At 36.9% G+C, this 26,327-nt stretch overlaps 1 protein-coding gene across 1 annotated transcript in view; it reads left to right on the top strand.

Moving 5' to 3' along the window:
• Nucleotides 1-26,327, top strand: part of RAPH1 (Ras association (RalGDS/AF-6) and pleckstrin homology domains 1) — an 83,075-nt gene that overhangs the window by 46,276 nt on the left and 10,472 nt on the right. Inside the window, 8 exon segments of the mRNA XM_037523898.2 lie at nucleotides 11,869-11,946; nucleotides 12,370-12,529; nucleotides 15,285-15,406; nucleotides 16,484-16,549; nucleotides 18,114-18,257; nucleotides 19,285-19,395; nucleotides 24,664-24,762; nucleotides 25,738-25,858. Of these exon segments, the coding sequence (XP_037379795.1) occupies nucleotides 11,869-11,946; nucleotides 12,370-12,529; nucleotides 15,285-15,406; nucleotides 16,484-16,549; nucleotides 18,114-18,257; nucleotides 19,285-19,395; nucleotides 24,664-24,762; nucleotides 25,738-25,858 (901 nt within the window).

Below are 26,327 nucleotides of genomic sequence, written 5' to 3'. Positions count from 1 at the left end.
ATAAACCAGTGAAATAGATTAAAAATAAGCTGCCAAGTTTGTATTTTTGACAGAAAAATAGAAATAAAGTGGTGTATGACAGAAAAATAGAAATAAAGCTGTGCATTTTTGTAACCAGCAGCTGAAGGCCAGCTAAGTGGCATTTGCAAACTGCTGTGTACTCCTCTCAGTCCTTCAACTATGCACCACTCTTCTCATCTTTCTTGACTCTTCCCCAAGAAACCAGTTCTTTCCCCACCTTTTCTGAGGAATTCTGGAGCAGTGGATGACTGTCACCAGTAGAGAGAGAGATAAATAAGGCTATTATTGCAGGGAGAGTAGTTTGCTACTTCTGGTTTCTAGATTTTATTTTTCCTTCCTGCTACAAATACCTGTGACTTAGGTAGAGGAAACATGGAGACCTCACCTCCATACATGCTAAGCGGCCAAGTGGTAAAACAACCAGAATGTCCCAAATACAAAGAATCTGTCGTCATACTCAGCTATTGTTTGTGATCTCAATTTATAATTTTGGCATATTTTTGGGTTGCCAATCATAATGATTTATCCCCCTTTTATTTTAAGCCATTTAAGTATTTTAATATTTTTAAGTGGATAGTTTCTACATTGCTTCTTATTGATCAGGCTGTAGATTTTTAGTGGTTTGAAGTCTTGAAGTGATTTGAGTTTGGGGATTGATTGAATCTTACAGATTTCTTTTTAACATTTAAACACAAACTTAATGTCTGGAATTATGTTTACCAAAAATCATATTTTGTTTTGATGGTGTGGAGCAGACTAATTAAATTTTTTGAAATGTAATTATCTGAATATAGACATACTACTCATTTTGGACAACTTTTTCTGAGAATGTAACCATTACGTATAAGATTAAAGTAAAAGGTTTTCAAGAAATTTTCTATGTTTTGCATACTATTTGTGTAAGAATACATTTTTTCCCAGTATATTGTGAAAGCAAAAATTGAGTAGGAATAAGGGTTATAGAATGAGGGTTATAGTTTGGTCTTTTTGGTTGTCCTTTTCATTATTTCCAACCCAGTTTTTTCTCTGATCTAAACTGATTATTAACCTCAAATTGAATTTTCAGGAATTTCTGCTTAAATGTCTTTATGGACAAGTCAACTAGTCTTTTTCTCCAAGAGGATTTTACCACCTAGGTAACTAAAGACCTAGGGATAATTATCTCTCTTCTTGTTATTGTTTGATCATGTTAGTGCTAATCTTGATAAATATTTTCAATTTGCTTTTAACTTTAGGTTTCTATTTTTTTCCCCCAGGTCAGGGTGCAAGGGGCAGGTTTGCTTGTAAGGGTCATCTTAAAACGAAGTTAAAAATACAGGCAGTGAAATATCAGAGAGCAGACCTAGTTCAGGATAGTGTAGAGATGAGTAGTGATTAAGTTAATATTATTTTTCTAGAACTGTTTTTAATCCTGAAACTACGGTATTTAATCGTCTATGACTATGAACTTTCTCAGAGTCAGTGCTACTTTATTATTGATTACATAAGTTTCTTTTCAAAGAATTCATTTCTCAGGAATAACTTGATACACAGTTAGACTTACAGATTATCTGGAACTCCACTCCACTAAACCATGCATTGTTTTGAAAGGTGATTAGTTAGTAACTATATAACATTAACAAATAAATACAAGTTCAGAATTATTTAGGGACAGGCAAGTCTGAATTACATATATATTCAAACAACTGCAATTTATCTTACATGAAAATATATTCCTTACTTGAATTAATTCAGCCAGTTTAATTGTTCGTATCATTCATTATGCAGACGCTTTACTGTGCAACACAGCTCTAGTAATATAGTAATAAAATGAGTGAATTGGTAATATTTTACTAGGTAATAGCCACTAGGCAAAATATATAAGGGTATTTTCTCTCTTGGTGTGGCTATTATTGAATTGCCCAGAAATACTTGAAAAGTTAAAAAAATAATGTAGTCTTACTCTGTTTTATAATATGCTATTTAAAAATATGTAAATCTTGTGTAGGTTTTCACAAAAGGAAGGAATATGTTCAGTTATTGGTCTTCAGACTCTTACTTGTTTGTTCTGTATGCTGACATTAAGTCTTTAGAAGACAAGCTGGCACTGTGATCGTCACAGTGTGCGAGCCCTGTTCCCAGAGTGAGGCATCAGCAGGAGTCACTAAGCCATATCTGAATAGTTGGTGTTTTTTGCCTTCCCATCTTTTTTAATTTTCGTGTGGGCTTATATCACTGAGTTTAGGGAAGGGAGATTAATTATGAAGAATCATTCTTGCTTTGTCTACTTTGTAAACACATAAAACCTCTACTGACTTCTGTTGCCTTTTTGTTTTTGTTTTTGTTTTTCTCTCTTCCTATACAAGCATTCCTATCTGGACAGGGAAACCTCCCTTCTTCTGAGAAACATTGCAGGAAAGCCTTCTCATTTGCTGACCAAGGTGATACTTCTTTCTTCTGCCTGCATGTAAATGTTTATTGCATTGTAGGTGGAATATAATTTGTTCTGATTGTGCATTTAGATTTCTCAGGTTGTGCTTTTTTGCAGAATTTTTATCCTTAATAGAGTTTATTTTTTCTTACTGAAGGTAATGATTTACAGATCATAATAATTAACAGAAAATATGAATAGAAAAATTTTCAGTGATTTTCACTAGTTTTTAAACTTCTTCAAGTGCCTAACAGTCTTCTCACATCTGTTGCACTTTTTCTAGTTTAACATTACATTCCACCTTAAAGTATAAGTCATATGTTAATATTAATTTTTACTACTAATGTCTCACACCGTGAGTTTCACTAGCAAATTTTGTTTTCTAGTTGTTTTTATATTACCATCTTTTTGTTTAATTAAAGTATTTACTTTTTTTAAAAAAAGATTTATTATACAAGAACCTGGGTACAGGCCAGATGTGCGGGAGGGTGAGAGGCTTCACGAGACACAGAATGGGGAACAGAACAGGCAGACTGCCTGAAACACACTGCTGAAGGGAGCAGTGGGTGAGACAGGAGAGGTCTGCCACTATGTGGGCATCTCCGCAACTGGCCGGGATCGAACCCGCACTGCAGAGACTGCGGACAGCTTCACAGCACTGTGCTCAACCGCCTACGCCACCAGGGAGTCGCTTAAAGTATTTACTTTTATAAACAGAATTTACATTAGGTTAATCATATTGGGAAAAAAGACTGCAATTTTAATTTCTCAGTTCTCTGCCCCAAATGGTTTGAACTGGTCCAGCAGGATTTGCTTTGGGCTGGTAATTTTGCATCAGATGGAATCTTAACCATTGTCATCATTAAGGAATAACAGAATAGGGGAACATAATAGTTTCCTATCTCTTCTAGTCATGTTTTTATTTCATTCTTATTTAAATAATATAAAATTCAAAAATATCAGACTTGTTTATAGTTTCTGAGGAACATGCATATTAATTATGGGTGATGTTCTAAAGTTGTTATTATTGTATCCTAGGTTTTAAAAAAATCATTTCTTCCTAACTTTATAAATTTATGAAAGATGATAAAGCTAAAATTAGAATCTCCCCAAGAAGCAGTTCAAGTATAAGACCTCAGCATCAGCAGTGGAATTCTTCATTTGCTTGAATTTCTCTCTGTGATGGCGATCTAGGTTTGGGTGTAAAACCAGCTTAAAGGTCAGGGAAATGTAGATGCATGAGGAGATAAGAGCCATATAGTTATAGCCATCGCAAAGTTCTTTACTTTTCCTCAACTCTCCCTTCTCTTTTTACTCCCTCTCCCTGGAATCCACACTCATGACTGCATTGAGGGTCTCCATTCAGATCAGATCTCTTCCTGAGAACTGCACATGTCCATGTAGCTCTTAGGTGCCTCCTGGAAGATCACAGCACCCCTTGTCCCCGCTTCCTCATCCACTGTCTCCCTGGAGCCCCGTGATTTATGTGCATCATCTGCCTTTGACATTTCTGCTTCTGCCCAGGATGTTGTCATTATCCCAGTTGCCCAAGTTTTCAGCCCTCTGCCATCCTCGGCACATTCTCTCATATTCTCTCAAAGCTGTAACAAAGCTTGTCAGAACCTGCAGAATTTATTTAGTTCACTCATCTATTTATTCCCACTTCCACCACCTTGAAACAGGCCCTTATCTCTTACCAGTGCTGCTGCACTCTCCTTATCCTCCAGGCCTCCTCCAGGCCATCTTACACTGCTCTCAGTTTATGTGTAACATTTGCCAGTTGGTTTGCGTGTTTATCTATTGAGTCAGGTACAATGCTAGGTGCTAGATATGACACTGTATAAAATGGGCATATTCACCAACCTCAGAACCTCATATTTTCTGCTTATGATGATAGATTTAAAAAAGAACAACATACATTAATAAGCTACCAGAAATGGAGAGGGAAGAAATGGGCAGCGGGGGTCAGCTGGTGGGTGGTGACATTCAGTGAGGGCATTGTGAGAGATAAACAGTTGTGGAGGTAAGAAAATATACTCCTGGAACAGTACAGTGTACTGTGTTTCTGAAATGTGTTGTAAATCAATTGTTACCTCAATGGAAAAAGAAAAACATGCTGACTTGTTTAACAATAAATAAAAAATTACACGAGCAAGCAAGCAAGCATGTGAAAAAAAATTCAGTCATGTTAAATATCGTGATGGAAACAAGGTAAAGCAATAGAGAATACTGAGGAGAGGATAAGGCTTAACATTTCATTTAGATGGTAAAAACAGAAAGGACCCTTGAGGGGGTGACATTTAACTAAAGCTTGAGGGATGAAAAGCCAGCTTGAAGGTGAGGAGTAGGAGTGTTCCATGTGGATGGACTGAGAGGGAAAAGAGCTTGTCATGTTTGGTTAGCTGAGAAAACTGTTGCTGGGTCATAATAGTTGAATGAAGATATGATTAGCTTGATTCAGGTTTGAGGAGGTAGGTAGGAACCAGATTATTCAAGGCGCATTCAAAGGGTTATGTTTTTTTTCCTAAATGAAGTGAGAAGCCAATGAGAATAACCTATATCCTTTCAACAAAATTTTGTTGAATACCTGTTATGTGCCAGATAGTGTTTACAACCCTGGAGGTGTGGCCGTGAGCAAAACAAAGTTCCTACTACAGAGAGAGTTGTTCTTTGTAGGTTTTGGGTAAATGCACTCAATAATATCTCCTCTCCTGCCAGAGAGATGATTGATACCTGCTATAGCATCGAGCCATCCCTGCTGGGATCATATTTTCCCCTATTACCCAAGTGGTGGCATTATTTGTGTATGTAGTTAATTTCTGCCTCTGGTTACCTCCTGTATATCCCTGCTTACATAAAACAAGAAATTTGAACAGGAATGTGATTCATTAGCATAGAACCAACACATTTAGAGTGGAGGATGGAGTCAAGGAGATGGCAGAAATTCCTAGATAACCCAAGCCACAGGGGCTGCTCAATGTCAGTGCCTTCTGCAGTAGAGCACCTGGCTGTTTTGAAGGTGAGTGAGTTTATACCTCTGCACACCACCTGTGTAGCAGTCTGTTTCTCCTTAGCCAAAGAGCATGGTGTCCCAATTACTGATCCACCTCTGATCTGCACTTCCCCAAAGTAGGGCATTGTAACACCTGGTAGCTAGTGTACACAGTAGAATGAACACAGTAGCACTGTGCTTAGGTCAAACCAGCAAGGGGAAATGGTGATTGTTTTTATTACTGATTCAATTGTTGGTATACCACTGGTTTTTTGTTTTGTTTCATTTTTTAAGATTTATTTATGCATAGAAGAACAGGGGTGTAGGCCGGAAGGGGGAGGTGAGAGGATTTACCAGGGACAGTAGGGAGTAGAACAGGTGGATCTACTGAAATAACACTGCTGAGGGGAGCAGCTAGCAAGACAGGAGAGGTCTGCTGTGCCATGTGGGTTAGCTCCCTGGCTAACAGTGGGAGTTGTGCAGAGGGTGCAGCGGTGATAGCTCTGAGATTTAACCCCTGGGCCACCAGGGAGGCCCAGTATACCACTGTTAATGAAATAACTTTCAGTAAAGCTCCAAGTTGGGAGCCTTGCAAAAACAAGCAATGCCAACTCCTTTCTTCTGGGAGTACCAGTAGTGGCAGCATAGGACTGTCACACCATAAATGAAAATAGTGAGCCAAGGACACATTGCTGGTTTGATGCCCTTTAATCTCTGGGTGCCAATCTGAAGGTTTTTCTGATCTGATCTAATGCAGGGTAGTGGTTTTGTCCCTCTTTATTCCCTTATCCTTTTTTCCCCCGATAGGCCTTATCACTAACTGGCACATGTGTTGGTTTATTGTCTTGTGTCTCTTATTATATGTAAACACTCCATGAGAGCAGGAACTCTGTCTCCTGCATTGAAACTCAAGCCCGTGGTCTCAAAACATCATAGTGGAAAGAACAGTCACTTTGTGACTTAGCTTAGAACAATGTCTTTCTAGGCCTTTGTTAATAAGTACAATGGCTATAATTATAATATTGGCCTTCTATTACTGTTGTGATGTAAGTGAGATACTACCATTAACGTGCCTTGTAGTGTTTGGCAGTTTTAGGTGTTCAGTTTTAGTTCTCAGTAAGAATGTTCTTAATTTAATGATTTCTTCTTGAGAAGTAACTAGATGTTACTATTATTATTTTGGCTCTGAGAGATTTTGTAGGCTAGATCATTTCAATGGCATTAAACTGTTACCACTCCGAGATTTCTTTGAATCATTTTATTTATTTATTTATTTGAAAATTTATTTATTTATTTATACAAGCATTGGGTACAGTCAGAAGCGCGGGAGGGTGAGAGGATTCACCAGAGCTAGAGCGGGGAGCAGAGCAGGCAGAAGGACCAAAGTACACTGCTGAGGGGAGCAGTGGGCGGCAGGAGAGGTCTGCGCACCATGTGGGACCCTCCTCTGGTGGCCGGGGAGCAGCTGGGAATCGAACCGGCGCTGCAGAGGCTGCGGGCAGCTTCGCAACCCAGCGCTCAACCGCTGCGCCACCAGGGAGGCCCTTCTTTGAATCATTTTAATTTATATAACTTATAAGCTGTGAGGTAAGTGAAATTCCATAGAAACTACTATTTAGACCTTAAATTTCTATCAGATTTGTTTTGAAACACCCAAAACCTTCATAACTTCTTAGTGGAAGGAATTCTCTAGCCATCTCTGAGCAACTGGAGCTTTTTCTGTAAGTATTCTCATTTTTACACCAAAGAGAATGTCCTAACACTTTGTAACCACAGCATTGGCTTTCATTTAATCATAAGATCTTCACCCAGTTTTTGTTCATTGTGTAAATTTGAGGAGGCTTGACATTTGATGGTTATTGATAGCCACATTGGAGTTTTTCAGGTAGAAAATGGGTTGTTTCTTGCTCTTTTAAGAAGAGTAGGAGAATTAAGTTGTTATGTGTGTGAAGTATCTTTTACTTACATTTGGAATGGCTGTGGAGCAAGCAACGTGAAAGGGATAGTCAGAAGATAAGGGGTAGAAGACCTAAGTTTGTCAGCATTCACAAAAAGGGGACATTCAGTGAGGAAAGCTCTTTGTAGTAAAAAAAAAAATAAAGTTCTTTGTATTAAAGTTGGAGTGCAGTTTTGAACATGTATTCAATGAACTGCGTATCTGTTGAACAAAGATTTGCTTTGCCTTTATTTATAAATAAGCTATTAAGAGATCTTCTAAGTAAATAATCTAAACACATCAGCACAGATATATTGGTGTTTCCTGTAATGTACAACACACGTCGAGCTTAAGACAGTGTCTCCCTTTCTCAGGTTGTCACGGTTAAGAGATAAGGTAATGGCTTAAACATTATAAATAAAAACAACTTTCTGAGGAAGCATAAAATACTATGAACCTTCCAATTTGATATATTCTCATTTTCCAGTTTTTCTCTAGTGATGCTGCTAGTGAAACTGTTAAAAGCTAGAGGTGTCTTTTCTGTTTCAATTTTCTCTTGAGACTCTTCTTGCTTGGAATATCCTTGTTAATAACCTCTGGAGAAGAATAAACTAAATTTTGCTTAGCTCTCATATTTGAATTTGAGACAGTTTTTTTCTTTTAAAGATTATTTATTTTTGCATACAAGAACTGGAGTGTAAGCCAGAGGTGCAGGGGGTGAGAGGATTCACCAAAGAGAGTGGGGAGCAGAACAGGCAGATGTACTGAAATACACGGCTGAGGGGAGCAACAGGCGAGACAAGAGAGGTCTGCTGTGCCCTGTGGGTTAGCTCCCTGGCCAGCTGTAGTGGCTGGCAATAGCTTGACAGCACTGTGTTTAATCCCCGTGCCACCAGGGAGGCCCTGAATTTGAGACAGTTTTAACATAGACCGTTTGGTCAAGAGTAATACTTTGGGCAAATAGTAGAAACGCTGAATTTAGAAATTAACCCCCACTTAGCTTTACTTTGCATAAAAAATGGTTTCTTATTGATGGCTAGGAAATTAATGTATGTTAATTGATTTGATACATTCAGGTGTTTCTTTAATTCTTTCTTCGTATATGTCAACATTTTTCCTTTTACCCTGCGAAGCACAGACTGATCTGGAAGTTTAAGCAAATCCTATAGGTTATTTAAGACTTTTTAGGTCACTTCTTCAAAAGATAGCACTGGCTGTATTTTGTTGTATTTGGCAGTAAGTATTTACTGAAACAAATTGAATATGAAAGTACTGTTTTTGTATTTATAACCAGTATCAGAGTGTAATATTTAAATTCTTAGATTTAAGGAAATATAAGATTTGCTTAGATTTATAGATTCATAGCAAAATTGAGAGGAAGGTACAGAGATTTCCTATAAACCTCCTCCCTCCCCCTACATGTAATAGCTTTCCCCATCACTAACATCCCTCATAAGAGTGGTAACATTTGTTACCACTGAGCCTACATTAACTTATCACCATCACCTAGTTTTTGTAATATATCCCGCAGTTTACATTAAGCTTCACTCTTGATCCTATGGGTTAGGACAAATATATGACATGTATTCATCATTATATTGATAATATATAGATTATTTTAGCTGCTTCCCAAATCCTCTGCCTATTTACTCCCTACCAACCTCTCCCAACTAGTCATCTTTTTACTGTTTCCTTTCTCATGACTTTTCCAGAATGTCATATAGTTGGAATTACATAGTATGCAGCCTTTTCAGATTGGCTTTCACTTAGTAATCTGCATTTATGATTTCTTTTTAGCACTGAATAATATTGCATTGTCTTCATATAGTACAGTTTATTCACTCACCTGTAGATATCGTGACTGCTTCCAAGTTTTAGCAATTATAAATAAAATTGCTATAAAACATCTTTGTGCAGGTTTTGGGGTGAAGGTTAGTTTTCAACTCATTTTGGTATGAGTGCTGTGTTGTCTAGTAAGAGTATATTCAGTTTTATAAGAAGCCACCAAACTGTCTTACAAAGTGGCTGTACCATTTTACATTCCCACTATGAATGATTAAGTGTTCTGTTGCCATCCTTGCCAGCATATGGTGTTTTTAGTGTTTTGGATTTGGGCCATTTTGATAGTATGTAGTGGTATCTCCATTATTTTAATTTGCAATTCCCTAATGACATATGGTGTTGGGCATCTTTTCATAACTTATTTGCCATCTGTGTATCTTCTTTAGAGAGGTATCTGTTCAGATTTTTTGCCCACTTTTTAATAGGGCTCATTTCTTGTTGAATTTTAAGCATTCTTTGTATATTTGGGGTAACGGACCTTTATCAGATATGTCTGATAGCTATTTTGCAAATATTTTCTCCAAGTCTGTGGCTTGTCTTCTCATCCTCTAGAATATTCTTTTTTATTTTTTAATTGATTTTTGGCTTTGAGGATAACTAGACTCCCCCCCACCCCCACCCCAGTTCTGCAGGTTAATTATAATGTAAAGGAAGAATCTGGCCTTTTAGAAGTTGAAGTTTATAATCCTAATATACCAAGAATTGATTTTGTGTATCAGTTTTTCCTCATCATATTTTATTTAAATTTGCTTTTCAGAGACTTGAAAATATGCCTTGGTTAAGTTTACTACTGTATACAGCCATTCATTAGCAATGTAAAGCTGTGGCAAGTGAGCCATGCTGAACCTAAGATCATTATCCCTTTGAGAAAAGACTCATAAAACTTCTACTCCCTTTTTCTTTCCCCAAAAAACTATTAAATAACTGACTTCATAAACACCAAAAAGTCTAGTGTTTAAGATTCTCTTATAGAGCAGTGCACCACTCATCAGAAATACATTTGGTGTTTGCTTATTTTCTCTAAGACCCAGAATACCAGAAACTGAGACTTTAATGAGTTTTTCTCCTTCATAACTTCATTTAAAAAGAAATTTTTTGTATTTATAATACATAGTATATTTTATAATTGTTATTTGCATATAGGGGGTAGGATAATTTAATCTTTTCATCAAAAGAATATAAAATAATCTAAGAATCAAGTTTTATTTTAGCCTTCTCCATTGTTAACATAAAGTTCTTTGTTCTCTAATTGGGTTTACAGATAGTATTTCCAGGCCGTGGTTATTATGTTAATTTACTGACTCCTTTCATTGAAAAGGATCAGATTTCTAGCAAACAAGCCCTCAGTCTTTCCTAACCACTGTTTTCTTCTCTATTCCACAGAGTAGTAAATATAAAGCTTGGAATGAGAGAAAACAGCTAGAGTATAAAATGGAATATGTTAACAGTTCGTAAACAATCGAAAGCCAGTTCAATTTAGGAGAAAGGGAAACAAATCTGTTAAATGATTTGAGGTTTTGATTTTGTTTTTTGTCCCAGTCTCTTTAGCTTTTTAATGAGGAATAACACATGGATTGTGATTTTTAGTCACAATCCAGAGCAGATAAAGTTTGATGTAATAGACTTTTTTCTTTTTTTTTTTTTTTAATGGCACATTGAAGAAATATTAAGATGGCAGTTTCTTTTACTTAGATGTTTTCCAGGGTAATCAAAAGCATAAAATTAGAAAGTAATTCTTTATAAGCAAAGGTTTATTACTTACTTGAATTATTTTCAACTGGAGAGTAATGCAACAGTGCATTATGGCTTATTGCTGGAAAGTACAAGTAAGTACCAGTATTACAGTTGTATATTTTATTGTAGGAAAAAATAGACAAATGGTTTAAAGTATAGTTTTAGTTCTTGATAATTTTATTACTAGTTGTAATCTAAATTTTCTAAGTTTTTAATCATTTTATTTTAGTTAAATTAGAAAGTAAATTAAATATTTGGAAAATTTAGTGCTTAAAAAATCATGAATGAATTAGGTGAACTAAATTTCAGTTTACTGATCTGAGACATTGACTTGTGGGGTTTTCCAAAGCAGAGTAAAGCTTAAGATATAAATGTAGCCTTTATATAGTGTTATATTAATAAGAACATATCCACCTTTTTTTCTTTTAAGGATTTTTATGTGTTTGTGAAGAAATGGATTGGTGGTGTTTTTGCTATTTTAATGATGATACCCTTTCAGCATAACAGAACAAAATATAATTATGCAAAAGATTGCCCATACTTTGGAGGTCATACAATTTAAGAGCAAAAGGCTTATGCAGGTATAACAAACTGGCAGGTCAGCAGCCGTTATATACTTAAGTTTCCCTGTCCTCAGAACCCAAAATTCATGTGCTTCAGATTGACAGAATCAAATTACTGCAGATTGCTTTTTCTCTGGAATATGAAATCTAGTCTTATTATAAGAGATCTTCAGTCTGCATTTTCAAAAATGTTCGTTTTTAATACATATACTCTCTCTCTGCTGTTATTTTTTCAAATGTGTTTTATATAATGTGTCAGTTTCAGTCTTAATAAAATTCAATGCTAAGAACATTGTTAAGAATTAAAAAAAAAACTCAAAAGTTCTCATTATTTTAGCATTAGTTTATCTAAAGTGCTTTGTGTCCACAGGAAGAACAGGCAGCAAAACTGAAAGCTGAGAAGATCAGAGTTGCTCTAGAGAAAATTAAAGAGGCACAAGTAAAAAAGGTGATATTTGGGATTTTTTCCCTGGTTTGGGATTTTTGTCAGCTTTACAGATTTATTAAGAATTGTCTTGCTTAATATACCACTAAGATACAAAGAGGTAGATAGAGGGGTACTTCTAATTTATTTTTCATGAATAAATTCATTATAAAAGAATAACTTTCTGGCTTTAAATTCTCCTAAGAGAGTAAAACAAAGTAATCTTATTACATAGTCTTACCTCTTGTCATATTTTTTTTAATTATGTAAATTTGTTTAGGTAGGTTATTTGATATTTATTTAGAGTATCTTTCTTGAATATAAAATCATTATTTGTATTTTAACTTATATTTAAGAATATTAATCTGAAAACTACTCAATATTGGAAGAAATTTCTAGAGTGCCTGTTCCTTGGTTTGTATCTCATTTCCTTTTTACCTGTTACAGCTGGTGATTAGAATCCATATGTCTGACGATAGTTCTAAAACTATGATGGTGGATGAGAGGCAGACAGTGAGACAAGTGCTGGATAACCTGATGGACAAATCCCACTGCGGTTACAGTTTAGATTGGTCCTTGGTGGAAACCATCTCTGAGTTACAAATGGGTTAGTAACGTTGTTTTATTTATGCTTCAGTTTTTGTGTATATACAAGTTTCCATATTGATAAAACCCAGCGAGACGTCTTCATGTATTTTTTTCTGTAATGTTACTTGGCTAATAAATATTATCTTTGAATACATAATCATCTCCAATCCACTTCAGATTTTCTTACGGCTAGAACAAAAATTTTAAAGTAACAGTGCTCTTTTCCTTTCAACTAAGAACTGCATAAATGAACCATTTTATTTACCTTTAGCACCCTATTTTGGAGTCTTAGTGTAGTCCCTTGTGTTTCTTTTGTTCATTCAGCAAGTACTGAATAACTACATATTTGAAGCACTTTGCTATATATTAGTAAGTATTATTTAAGACACAGTAATCAATATTGTGTCTTAAAGAACATTTTATTTATTCACATTTGTAATTAAGTCTATACCAGCATTTGACTTTCAGGGGAAACAAAACACATCTTTCTTATTTTTAACTAGCTGTGCTAAAACTAAGTCTTAGTTTCCTATGATTTATATTTTTATTTGGCTTTTTCTAATTTTAAAAATCCTTCAGTGACTCTTTTAAAAGTTACTTTTTGTAATATTGGTTATATGGTTACAGAACCTTTGCAACAATCATTTAGTTAGACTTTCATTGAATCAGTAAGCAATTTCAACTTTTTTTAAATGTATTTGCATTGTTCTTACTACCTGTTGTATTTATAAATATCTAACAGCAGTTTCCATAGAAATAAAAATTCATTAACCTTTTTCTCTCAGAATGCACGTATGTAACCCACAAAAATAAACCATAAGTCATTGGAACTTTAGTACGTATAAAATGTATTTAGTAATACTCATCTCTAATTGTTCTTAGAGAACTGGAAAGATTTGAGTTCAACATCATGATACACAGAAAATGTTTGGGTGCTAGTTTCTGGAATATTTCCATGATTGTAGCTTAAAGATCCATATATATTTCTGTTATCTTTTATATATTGACTATTGTGTCTTTAATAATAATTTATAGCACAGTGCTCCAAATATGTCGTCATTCAGTATTTGTTGAATGAACAAAAGACACACAGGGCACTACACTAAGACTCCAAAATAGGGTGATAAAGGTACATTATTCATTTAGGCAAGGATTGTTAGGAAGGATGAATAAAGAAAATGCAACTGTTTGCTGTTTACAAAAGACACAGAAAGTTTGAAAGCAAAAGGAATGTGGAAAGACACCAAAAGAGAGTAATATATGTGAATGACAGGCAAAATAGACTTTAGGCCAAATGCATCACTAGGTATAAAGAGAACCACACACCTTCACCAGGAAGATACAATCCTTCTAAATTTTAATAGCATTGAAATCTATAAATCAGAAATTAATAGGACTACCAAAAAAAATTCACAAGTTGGTCTTCATGGAACTTCCAACCTAAGAACTTTTACAGTTATCAGTATACTCAAGCAGACGAGAAAGGGTTTAATGTAATAGATAACTGTTTTGAACACTATCTAATAATGGGGAAATAATTGTTCTTTTCATGCAGAAATGGAATACTTCCAAACATTGATTGACATAATAAGCCATAAGCACCAGCGTATAAAGTATGTCCTTTGAACTATATATTCAGTATACTGGAGATGTTCTCGATTCCTAACTTGGAAATCAGAAAATACATTTATGTTTAAAAATAAACAAAATTGGGCCTCCCCTGGTGGCACAGCAGTTGAACACTGGGCTGCGTGCGAAGCTGCCCGCAACCTCTGTAGCGCCGGTTCAATCCCCGGCGAGGGTCCCACATGGCGTGACAGACCTCTCCTGCCGCTCCCGCTGTTCCCCTCAGCAGTGTATTTTGTCAGTCTGCCTGTTCTGTTCCCACTCTGGCTCTGGTGAATTCTCTCACCCTCCTGCGCTTCTGACTGTACCCAGTGCTTGTATAAATAAATAAATCTTAAAAAAAAAAAGGGTTCTTAGCCATCAGATACTCAGTAATTTAAAAAATAAACAAAATCCGGGGCCTCCCCGGTGGCGCAGCGGTTGAGCGCTGGGTTGCGAAGCTGCCCGCCGCCTCTGCGACGCCGGTTCGATCCCCGGCTGCTCCCCGGCCACCAGAGGAGGGTCCCACATGGCGCGCAGACCTCTCCTGCCGCCCGCTGCTCCCCTCAGCGGTGTACTTCGGTCCTTCTGCCTGCTCTGCTCCCTGCTCTGGCTCTGGTGAATTCTCTCACCCTCCCGCGCTTCTGACTATACCCAGTGCATGTATGAACAAAACAAACAAACAAACAAATAAATAAATAAACATGCCTCTATAAAAAAAAAAAAAAAAAAAAAAAAAAAAGTTATTTAAAAAAAAAAAAAAAAAAATAAACAAAATCCATGGATAAAGTATGAAATCATCTTAGAAAAATTTAAAGTAACAAGAAATGAGTACTCTTAGAAGTACTTAATACCAGAATTTATGAAATGCAGATTTTTTTCTAAGGCAGAGTGGGAAAAAGGTTGAAGGCTATAAACCAGTGTTTCAAGTCAGAAGACCTAATTTATGTCCTATTTCTTCCATATATTGCCCTTGCTGAGATCCCTTTTAATACTAATAGACTGTTTCCTTATTTGAAAAATGAGGGAAGACAAGATAACTTCTAAGTGCCAAAGACTGTAGTATTGTTTAAGGTTCTGTGATCCTGATGTGAATTAGCATGTTTTCATGTCTTTAATGCACTGCTGATGAATACTAATGAAATAATTGCTATTTCATTCTGAGACAGAGAGAATCTTTGAAGACCATGAAAACTTGGTTGAAAATCTTCTTAATTGGACAAGGGATAGCCAAAACAAGCTTATATTTATGGAGCGTATAGAAAAATACGCACTTTTCAAAAATCCACAGGTGAGTCTGAATAATTTATAGCCGTTAGGCTTTTAAAATATTATTCTATTACCGCTAAGTTAATGGAGTTAAAAGACTAGCATTGTGACTGCAAAGCCCCACAGGAGCACTCACTGCTGCTGAGGGGGAAAGTCTGCTGGGGCCCAGGTGTGGCCTCAAAGAGGTTACCAGGTTTCTGCACTCTGTAATCCAGCCTGTATTGAACCCACCTATTTATTTGGTGAGTTTCTCATCCATCAAAGAAAAGTACTTACATATTTAAGTTTCTATACTTCAGCCGTTTCTCCCGTTGCCACTTTATTTTGATTTCTTTTTTGAATTACTTTTTAAAAATCCAAATAACCTTGATCAGTGGTGTTCCATATTTTACCTTGATTTGTTTGGCATTTTTGCTTACCCCAAAATAATGTTTGAGTTAACATTTCCTTATATTCCAATATTTTATAAAAAGCATAGGTGAGGGAAGATAACCTGATTTTAAAGAAAAATAGCAGTGTTAAAAAGATACTGACTAGCTGTCCTTCAAACAGCTTTACCATGATACATCTTTTTTGGAAGTTGTTAGTGAAAGATACATATTTGGGCATATGTAGGGTAATAATTAGAATTCACGTCTTAGTTGAATCAAACAAATGAGATTATGGTAATCTCAGATAATTTTGAATTTCTTTAAAAACCAAAACAGATTAATATTTTTGCATTGGTTCAGGTAAACTCAGCAGTAAGAAAACTTGTCTAGTCATATACTAATAACTTACTAACTTCAGGTTCTGTAAGTATAGCTTTCATTAATGTACTAAAGGGTATCTGCCAACTGTTGCATGTACTATCACCTCATGATTTGGAGGAGAGCTGACTGGAATAATTCAAGACAAATGGATAACGCAAGGAGGAGGCCATTATTAAGCATTTTAGTGATAAATTCCATGCACATGCCTTTCAAAGGCATACATACCTCACTCTGCCTAGGCAGAAATTGATACAGACTGTGTTTTCAGTTAAAATCATATATGTCCCTGTGCCCAGGGAATAATCAAATGGGATTATCCTCTGACCTTCAATTATTCATTTTTTCAGAATTATCTCCTGGGGAAAAAGGAAACTGTTGAGATGGCAGATAGAAACAAAGAAGTGCTGTTGGAGGTATGGATTCCTTCCTCCCCTTTCTACCCTACACATAAAATATTAGCACCTCTTTATATACAGTTGTACTTAGAAAAACCTATATTCTTCCATCAGTTGATGGTGAGAGTTCAACTGTTTGAATGTTCGGCAACTGAGGAACCAAAGTAGAGTATTTATCAAGCAATATCTAGAGGACTGCAAGTATTAATGTGGTTTTAGGGGCTGATCAGTGGGAGAAAAGGCTGGTCAGTGATGGGTGTGAGGGTGCTCCTTTATCTGCTCACCAGAGGAAAGACCAAATATAGTTAGCTGTTTATAAAGTATTTCCAGTCTTAGTTGTAAGTGACTCAAACAGTATTTTAAAATCATAATTATCATTTTGAAAATATATCTCCTTATTTTGAGGTGTAATAACAAAAGCTTTAACAATTGAAATTTTGGTTTTTGCTAATGTGAGAGAACTAAGATCAAATAAGTTTGTATGTTTGAAACCTGAATGAACTCTTAGGTAGCAATAAGGTAATTTGGAAAATGAAGATCAGCACTCAGGCTTTTTTAGTGATAGTAGCTACAATTTCAAAAAATCCTCTAAGTGTGAATCTTTACACCTAAAACACACAGAGTTATGCAGTGTTGTAAATCATCATTACCTCAAGAAATATAATTTAAAAAAAGAAAAGTTTAGTTTGTTTACATTCCTTTCAACTTAGTGTTAAATATTAAAAAATAAATGCCCTGCTTTTAAATTATAACCCAGGTTCAATCATTCACTTAGCATGTTGCTTTTAAGGAATATATATGATCCTACGTAGCTTGAAAGCTAATCTAAATGTGTTAATTTGGATAAAAAGTCTAATGTAAGTTAGCTCTGGCACTAAATTTAGTACAATTACGCTCTTTACAAATGTAGCTCTGTAGCAGCGGGAAGAGCACAGCAAATTTTCTATGATCCCGTGCAGACGGGTGAAGGAGAAGTCCTGCAGCCCTCAGTAGCTTTTGCAGGCTTTTATTGGGATTTACCAGGTACTTGGCAGGCAGGGGGGCCAGGGGACCGGGAGGCTGGCAGGCCTCCCAGTCCCCAGCAAGTTTTCACTCTTTCTGGGCTCTCCAGCTGTCTCTCATGGCCTCTCTGTGCTCCTTCTGCCCTGCTGTTCCGCTGGCACCCCCATGACGCCGCCCCTATAAGCCCCGTCTCTCATCCCAGGTGTACCTACCTATGCATGTCCACACCCTACTCCAGGTGCCCGCCATCAGGCATGCATTCAGGACCGCAGGATTCCATCATCAATCCTAATGGCGGGAGGGCAGAAAAGCCTGATCCTTTACTTGCCCTACAAGCTCAGTTGACATTTCAACTTAATTCAAAACAGTGTTAAGTAAAAGTATGTCTGGCATTTTTGCTTAATAAATATTTTTAAATTGTCATAATAGTTTTAAAATTTCTAATCGAAGTAAAGTTAGCAGCATCATTATAATACAAAGCTGTTTTGGTTTAATTACAGTGTCATACATTTCACAAGGGTAAACACAACTGTGTTCTGAGAACCCAAGGATATCTTTCCTAATCATATTCTTCTTTTAGGAATGTTTTTGTGGAAGTTCCGTCACTGTACCAGAAATTGAAGGAGTCCTTTGGCTGAAAGATGATGGCAAGAAGTCCTGGAAAAAGCGCTATTTTCTCTTGCGAGCATCTGGTATCTATTATGTCCCTAAAGGAAAAGCAAAGGTGTGTCTCTTTGGTTGACTTCTGCGCTTTCTCTTTATGCTAATTGATTTTAATCTGTAGTGAGTGTGCTGATAAGGTGAAATTAGGCTCTGATTTGTTTGCACTTGAGTGAGACATTCTTTTCTTATTGATCTATTACAATGAAGAGAAAACCTACTAAGGTTCACTCGCTGGTCTTCAGTGGGATCATCTCAGTTCTCTTGCCAAATTTAAAATCATGCTTGTATAATTTTTGAAACATCTGCTGGAGTAAATTTTGCTTGTGTTTGGAGAGCTTTCTGGGATTACAGGCACTTCAGCCTTGCTTGGGTAACATATGTCTTAATTTTTTGTTTTTAAATTTTATTTATTTTTGTGTAGAAGAACTGGGGTGCAGGCCAGAGGTCCAGGGGGAGAGGGATGAGAGGATTCACCAGAGTGAAGAGCAGAACAGGTGAACTGCACTGCTGAGGGGAGTAGCGGGCGAGACAGGAGAGGTCTGCTGGATTGAACTCAGGCTGTCAGGGTCATAGCACTGAGATTTAACCCCTAGGCCACCAGGGAGGCCCATCACATACTTGTGTTGAGGGTCCCCCTTGATAGCTATCATTTCTGTGCTTACTGGGTGTCAGCACTGTTTTAAAGCTCTTTACCACTATCCTGAGAGTTTAATTGATAAGGAAACTCTGACTTGAGAAACACTGCGCTTGAGACATGTTACAGGTACTAAACTATTTTTTTCATTCTTTCTAGTGAGCTCTGTTATACTGTATTGTATTTAACATGCTATATACTATATTTATTGTCTTTTTAAAAGTTATGCTTTCCAAGCAAGTTAGTGTTCATTGTGAATGACAAGACAGTAAGTAAAATGGGCTGTTTTTGTTGTATCATAGATTAAAGAAGGAAATATTTTATAGAGAATATAACTGTTGTTTTCAGCAAAGTAGCAGTAGTTTCTACTTGCTAAAGTTTTGATTTTCAGTTAATGGTTTTTGCTTGTTTATGGATTATTGTTAATTCAGTCATCTGGGTGTTTTTTTCTTAGGTCTCTCGGGATCTAGTGTGCTTTCTCCAGCTGGATCATGTCAATGTTTATTATGGACAGGACTATCGGAACAAATACAAAGCACCTACAGACTATTGCCTGGTGCTAAAGGTAAAGATGTGCCTCTTTTAAGAAATTTCATTGATGTTAGATTGTGAGGGGAGCTTCAGACAGTGACAGCCATTCCTGGTGGACAAACCCCATTGGGGAGGTTAAGGTTCTGGTATACGATTGGTACAGGGAACCTCTGCAGTGAATATGAAGTAATACATTGCTGTTTGAGCCCTGGGACAGATGGATGGGTCCCAGAGAGTTGGTCTGGGTATTGTGTAAGCAGCAGCAGAGAGCTGTTCCCCCACCCTTTTCTCCTGAGGCCACAGAAAAATCTCCAAACCACACAGTCCTGCAACACTGAGACAGGACCAGGGAAGCAGGCTCTGGGCACAGAGAAAAGCTTGGTCTGACTGCAGAGAGAGAAGCTGTGGTGCAAGCTGCCCAGCCCTAATGTACCCTACCCACCCAGGACTGTGAGCACTTCCTCATCTGGGCTCCCACTCCCTCCCACTGCTCCCCACCATTGTGATAAACAAGAATACCAAAACTAAGGCTACTATGCCAACTGTTGAAGGGGGGATAAAGGGTATGTGAAAGAAGGCACAGCTCAGTGCAATACAGAAAATTATTAGGGCTCTGAACCCAAGCTTTGTGACACCAGACTGGAGGAGCAAACAGTTCAGAATGGCAATCATGAAGATATTCAACAAAGTTTGAGATGCTCAAACATAAAAAGGCAAGTTCAGAATATCAGAAAAGATATCCGGGAACAAAAGGAACACCAAAGAAATTGAAGCGATTAAAAAAAAAACAACACCCCAAATAGAAATGGTGGATTGAAGAATATGATGAAAGAACTGAAAACAGCCATGGAAAGCTTAGTAAATGTACTTAATCTTGCTGATGAAAGAATTTCAGTAATAGAAGATAAAAGTGTTCAAATAACTCAAGTGGAAGAGGAAAAAGATTTGGAAAAAGATTTAGAAGAAATGAAGAAACTATGTGATCATCAGACTCTATGAGAAGAAGAAACTTAAGGATAGTGGGCATCCCTCAAAGTGAGGAAAGAGAGAAGGCAGCAGAGGCCTTATTCAAAGAAATAATGGCTGAGAACTTTCCAGTTCTAAGAAAAGATCTAATGATAGTGTCCAAGAAACAGATAAATACTCAAATTTCTAAATGCATAATGACCTAGACTAAGATACATCATTTAATTATCACAGGTCAAAGATAAAAAAATGTGAAAAGTTGCTAGGGAACAAAAGCATATAGCATACAAACTTGAACAGCAGTGTGCAAAAAATGAATCTAGGTCATTAACTCTGTTAATGACAACTTAATTCAAAATAGATTAAAGACGGATACAAGGTCTGAAACCTTAAAGTACATAAAAGAAAACATCGGTGATACACTCCCAGACATCAACCGCAGAAATGTATGTGGGGATGCAACTCCAGTGGCAAGGGAAGCAAGCAAAAATAAATGGGACTACATCACTTTTGTACTGCAGAAGAAACCACCGCAAAAACAAAAAGGCAGCCTGTGTCGTGGGAGAAGACATTTGCACACGGGCAGAAGGCCTAGACACTTGTCCACAGGAGATGTAACATAGGCACATGAAAACTGCTCGACATCACTTTGAGCTATCACCCCACACCTGTGAGAATGACCACTATTTTTTAAAAAAAAAAAAAAAAAAAAAAAAGACAGGAAATAAATGTTGGCAAGGATGTGGAGAAAAAAGCATCACTCATCCACTGCTGGTCGGAGTGCAATTTGGTGCAGCCTCTATGAAAAACAATATGGAGATCCCACAAATTAAAAAACAACAACAAATGGAAATCCTTATGATCCAGCAATAACACTGTTAGGTATTCACCCAATAAATATGAGACACAAAGATTTATGCACACCTGTGTTTATAGCAGCAGCATTCACAACAGCCAAGCCTAAATAGCCATTGACAGACAGCTGGATAAAGAAATTGTGGAGTACATACTCAATATTCAGTTCTTTAAAAGGATGAAATATTTTTGTCATCAGTCCTTTATCATTAGTGTTGTGTGCAAAAATTTTCTCCCAATCGGTGGGATGTCTCTTTGTTTTGGTTACTGTCTCTTTTGCTGTAGAGAAGCTCTTTAATTTGATGTAGTCCCAGCTGTTTATCTTTGCCTTCACTATCACTGCTTTGGGTGATGAGTCTTTAAAGATGTTCGTGAGGTGTATGTCATGTAGTGTTTAGCCTATATTTCTTTCTACATGTTTTATGGTTTCAGGTCTTATGTCTAGTTCTTTAATCCATTTTGAGTTAGTTTTTGTGCATGGTGTGAGATGCTAGTCAAGCTTCTTTCTTTTGCATGTAGTGACCCAGTTTTCCCAGCACCATTTATTGAACAAACTTTCTTTGTTCCATTGCATATTCTTTGCTCCTGATCACAAAAATCTGCAAAGAGCTCAACAAAAACAAAGAGACTCAACAAAAACAAAGTAAACAACAGTCAAAAAATGGACAGAAGTGACAATAGTAGTAGTACACCAGTGATTAGGATTGATCACACAAATAATGGAGTTTGTAAAAAGGAACTTCTCCAAAGAGGAAATGCAAATGGCCAACAGGCATATGAAAAAAATGTTCAGCATCACTTGTAATCAGGGAAATGCAAATCAAAACTACCAGGAGATACCATCTTACACCAGTGAGAACGGCACATCTTAAAAAAGGTAGCTACAACAAATGTTGGCAAGGATATGGAGATAAAGGAACTCTCCTGCACTGCTGGTGGGAGTGCAGACTGGTCCAATCACTATGGAGAGGAATCTCCTCAACCTGCTAAAGATGGAGCTTCCATATGATCCAGCAATTCCACTCCTAGGTATTTACCCAAAGGACACAGAATCATTAATTCAAAAGGGCACCTGCACCCCTATGTTTATAGCAGCACTATTTACAATAGCTAAGCTATGGAAACAACCCAAATGCCTAAAAATAGATGACTGGATCAAGAAGATGTGGTACATATACACAATGTGGTACATATGCACAAAGATAAATGCATGCCATTTGCAGCAACGTGGATGGCACTGGAAGGGATCATGCTCAGCGAAATTAGCCAGAAAGAAAAAGAAAAATACCAGATGGTCTCACTCATAGCCGGAATCTAGAAAACCTAAATAAGGGACCAGGAAAAAGACAAATTGTAATAAAGTAAAAATCAAAATCAACAAGCAACTATAAACCAGACACACACACTATGGGGGCGGGGCTAGGGGAGGAAGGAATAGGGTCAAAATAAGGGGGGTGGGAATTGTACGGGGACTATAACCAAGATGAAAATGCATACATTGTGCAAAAATGAAAAATGTAAAAAGTATATAAAATAAAATTAAAAACGAAAATGTCAGTACATTATTAAATAAATAAAAAGATGAAATAGTGCCTTTTAAGACAAAATGATGGATCTTGAGGTTCTTATATTAAGTGAAATAAACCAGAAAGTGAAGGATACCGGATGATTTCACTCATTTATGGAATGTAAATAGCCAAACAAACAGGGGAAGCACAGTGAAAATAGTTCTAGGTTCTGAAAAACAGACTGCTTCCCAGAGAGGAAGTGGGGGCTAGAGGAGATCCAGGGAGAGGTGATGACAGACATTGGCCCTGGAGCTTTGGTGGAGCAGAGTGAAGCGTGCACATGTGAAGGTGCACTCCCAAAATTTACAGTCATGTAAATGATTTGGCAACTCAATAAAAGGGGGGGACTCAAGATTAGTAGAAAATAAGTTTGAGAATATTATTATTATTTTTTTAAGATTTATTTATTTATTTGTTTGTTTGTTTATACATACAAGCACTGGGTACAGTCAGAAGCGCGGGAGGGTGAGAGAATTCACCAGAACCAGAGCGGGGAGCAGAGCAGGCAGAAGGACCGAAGGGGAGCAGCAGGCGGCAGGAGAGGTCTGCGCGCCATGTGGGACCCTCCTCCGGTGGCCGGGGAGCAGCCGGGGATCGAACCGGCGCCGCAGAGGCTGCGGGCAGCTTCGCAACCCAGCACTCAACCGCTGCGCCACTGGGGAGGCCCGAGAATATTATTTTTAAAGGAAAACTTGGATCAGAGTAAAGGTGGGCACTCTGTCCACCTTCAAAGGGCAAGTTTTCATCTGCTCCAGAAATGATTGTTGTCCTTTTTTCCCCAGACCATAGTCCTGATAACCCATGATTGTATTGAGTTGTCTGAGCTGTTTTTAGTAAGGTTTTTTAATTCCTTTATTCAAACTTTTGAGCTGTTCACTCTGATTGTACCTGTATTGTGAGAGCAGACATTTTTTGCAATATTTTATCGATCTACTTGAAGACATTTAAAAATTCACGATAAATGGATATAATTTTTTTGTCATCATTGACTCCCTCTTTGTAAAGCCCCTTGCTAACTACTTAGGTTTACATGTTTATATGATCATTTTATTTTGCTTTTCTCTGAGAATTGTCAGGTGGGGGGAGAGGTGATATTTAAAATTTTGTTCTTTTAATTGAACATTAAATATTTCCCCAAGTAAAACATAGTTGTGTTCCCCCCCCCCCAGAATAACTGGAAAGAGAAGTAGTAATCAACAATCAGTATATCCAGAGCAAAGTATGATTTAGAGATTTTCTTCCTAGGGAACAAGTGATTATGGCCCAGTGGCTCACTTCTGTTCTAGCAACCTCCGCTTCGTCGCCAATTCAAGTCAATTCCCATCCAAGCCTTGGTTTTGAAGTACATTGGGTTGTAAAAACAATCTTATTTGGCAGGAAAGCTGTCAAGTTCCCTATAGGACACAGGCTGAGAGGGGCTCAGGCCCACCAGTGTCCATCTCCTGGCCCAGGGGCTGTGCCCTTTGCTCACCCAGCAGCATCACCAAAGGCTCTCACTTCAAGTTTTCTAAACCCTTGTTTTAATGTATTCAAACTAAAATCAGACTTTCTTTACCTCTCCATACGCTTATAGGTTAAGAATTCTACTGACTTTGTTAACTTTGATGGACTTGGTTTTTTTGAAATGTGGAATGGTATTTGTGGATTTCCCATGGTGTGAAGAATTGTTTTTGTTTGCTTAATTTGGACATCATGACCTAAAATTTAACACAAGCTTCTTTCTTGTTTATTTAGTAAAAATACTCAGGGACCATTTTTTTTAGTCTTACGGCCACAGAACAGATATAAATTATTTGACTAGTATTCTGATCTCTGATGGCCCATAACTAACTTGTCAGGACATGGTTAAGCTTTGATAAGTTTTTCTTTAGTTGTCCAGGGGACTGAGTTGGTTCTTGCCTTTAATCTTGCAGCACCCACAGATCCAGAAGAAATCTCAGTATATCAAGTACCTTTGTTGTGATGATGTAAGAACCCTGCACCAGTGGGTTAATGGTATCCGCATTGCAAAGGTAGGTTTTCTTTTGGTTTGATGTTAACGACAAGGCTTTAATTGTGACAGTTACTCTGATTGTCTCATGTTCATGATTTTGCCAACATCCAGTTTTTCAGGCCTAACATTTCAAATTTTAAAAGTCTTTTTCCCATGGTGGTGAGGGTAACTTGTACATTTAAATAATGCCGTGGTAAAAATAATACCATGGTATGAATACTGTGTTATCAAAGTGATTTATTTTGCTTTGGAGACATGTAAAATATATATGTGACTTTATCTAGCAGAGGTTAGCCTAAACAAAAGAAAATTTTTGTAAGTTAAATTGCCTTGGGCTAGGGGGTGATAAATAGGTAGAATACAGAGACTTTTTAGCACTGAAAATATAATCTGTATGATAACATAATGATCAATACATGTCATTATACCTTTGTCCAAAGCCACAGACCGTGCAGCGCTAGGAGTGAAGCTCAGGTAGACTGTTGACTTTGAGTAGTGCTGATGAGTTAATGTAACATGCACCACTCTGGCGGGGGATTCTGAGAATGGGAGTGGCTGTGCCTGTTTCAGGAATGAGGGTGTATGGGACTCGCCGTACCATTTTCTCAATTTTGCTGTGAACCCAAAACTACTCTAAAAATAAAGAATCTTACTTTTTTTTTAAAAGATGAGTGTACATAACACTTGAAGGAATATTTATGCCTACTTAGTAACTGAAAGTAAAATTTTATGGCTATAAAATCCAATTTGCTTTAGAAATAACTGGAAAAAAATCTTTGTGTTGGTAGGAACAAATCAAGTGTAACTTCCGGCTACCTTTCTAAAAATGGAGAAAAATAAGAATACATTATAATTCACTGGTATTGAGAATTTTTGAAATATTACCATTTTTAATATGAACTATGAGTCAGTAAACAGAAATGTGTCCCCCTTTCTTACCTCATCCATCCTATACATACCCAGTAAAGTTCAGATGTCACTGCCTTCTATTTAGTACGGGAAACAGCTCTACATGAACTATCAAGAAGCCTTGAAGAGGACAGAGTCAGCTTATGATTGGACTTCCTTATCCAGCTCCAGCATTAAATCAGGATCCAGTTCTTCCAGCATCCCAGGTAGTTTAAAATACCCAGAACACTATTTGTACCAATATGAAGGTATCTCTAGCCTTGTTATTTCAGCATAACTTTTAAAAACCATAGCTGCATCTAATTTCTAAATTATAGTCAGTAGGTATATTTTGTGCTTTTTTTAAAGTTGGTGTTAGGAGTAGCAGGGACTCGTTCACTAGTATATTTGAAATGGGAAACCAGTGTATACAGTTGTGAAGCGAGGAGTTTTGGTATATAAAATTTATTTAAAATTCAACTATTGATGCATTAATTGAGGATAGAAAGTTGAAAAGAGTCTCCATACTCAAAATCCATGTTGAAACTTCCCCATAGATTTCTTGACATTTCAGTAGAGTGAAAAATAACTAGAATCAGTTCAGTATCACAGTTAAGCTATTTAAGGCATCAAACTTTTTAATGTTTCAAAGGAAACCAGTGATACGGAAAAGGTGCTTATTTTCAGACTCCCATA

The sequence above is a fragment of the Talpa occidentalis genome, unplaced genomic scaffold (genome assembly GCF_014898055.3).
Source record: "Talpa occidentalis isolate TD23 unplaced genomic scaffold, MPIMG_talOcc4v2.1 talOcc4.3, whole genome shotgun sequence".
Classification (NCBI taxonomy): domain Eukaryota; kingdom Metazoa; phylum Chordata; class Mammalia; order Eulipotyphla; family Talpidae; genus Talpa; species Talpa occidentalis.
The sequence above is the reverse complement of the archived record's forward strand: the minus strand, read 5'-3'. Positions and strand labels throughout refer to the sequence as shown.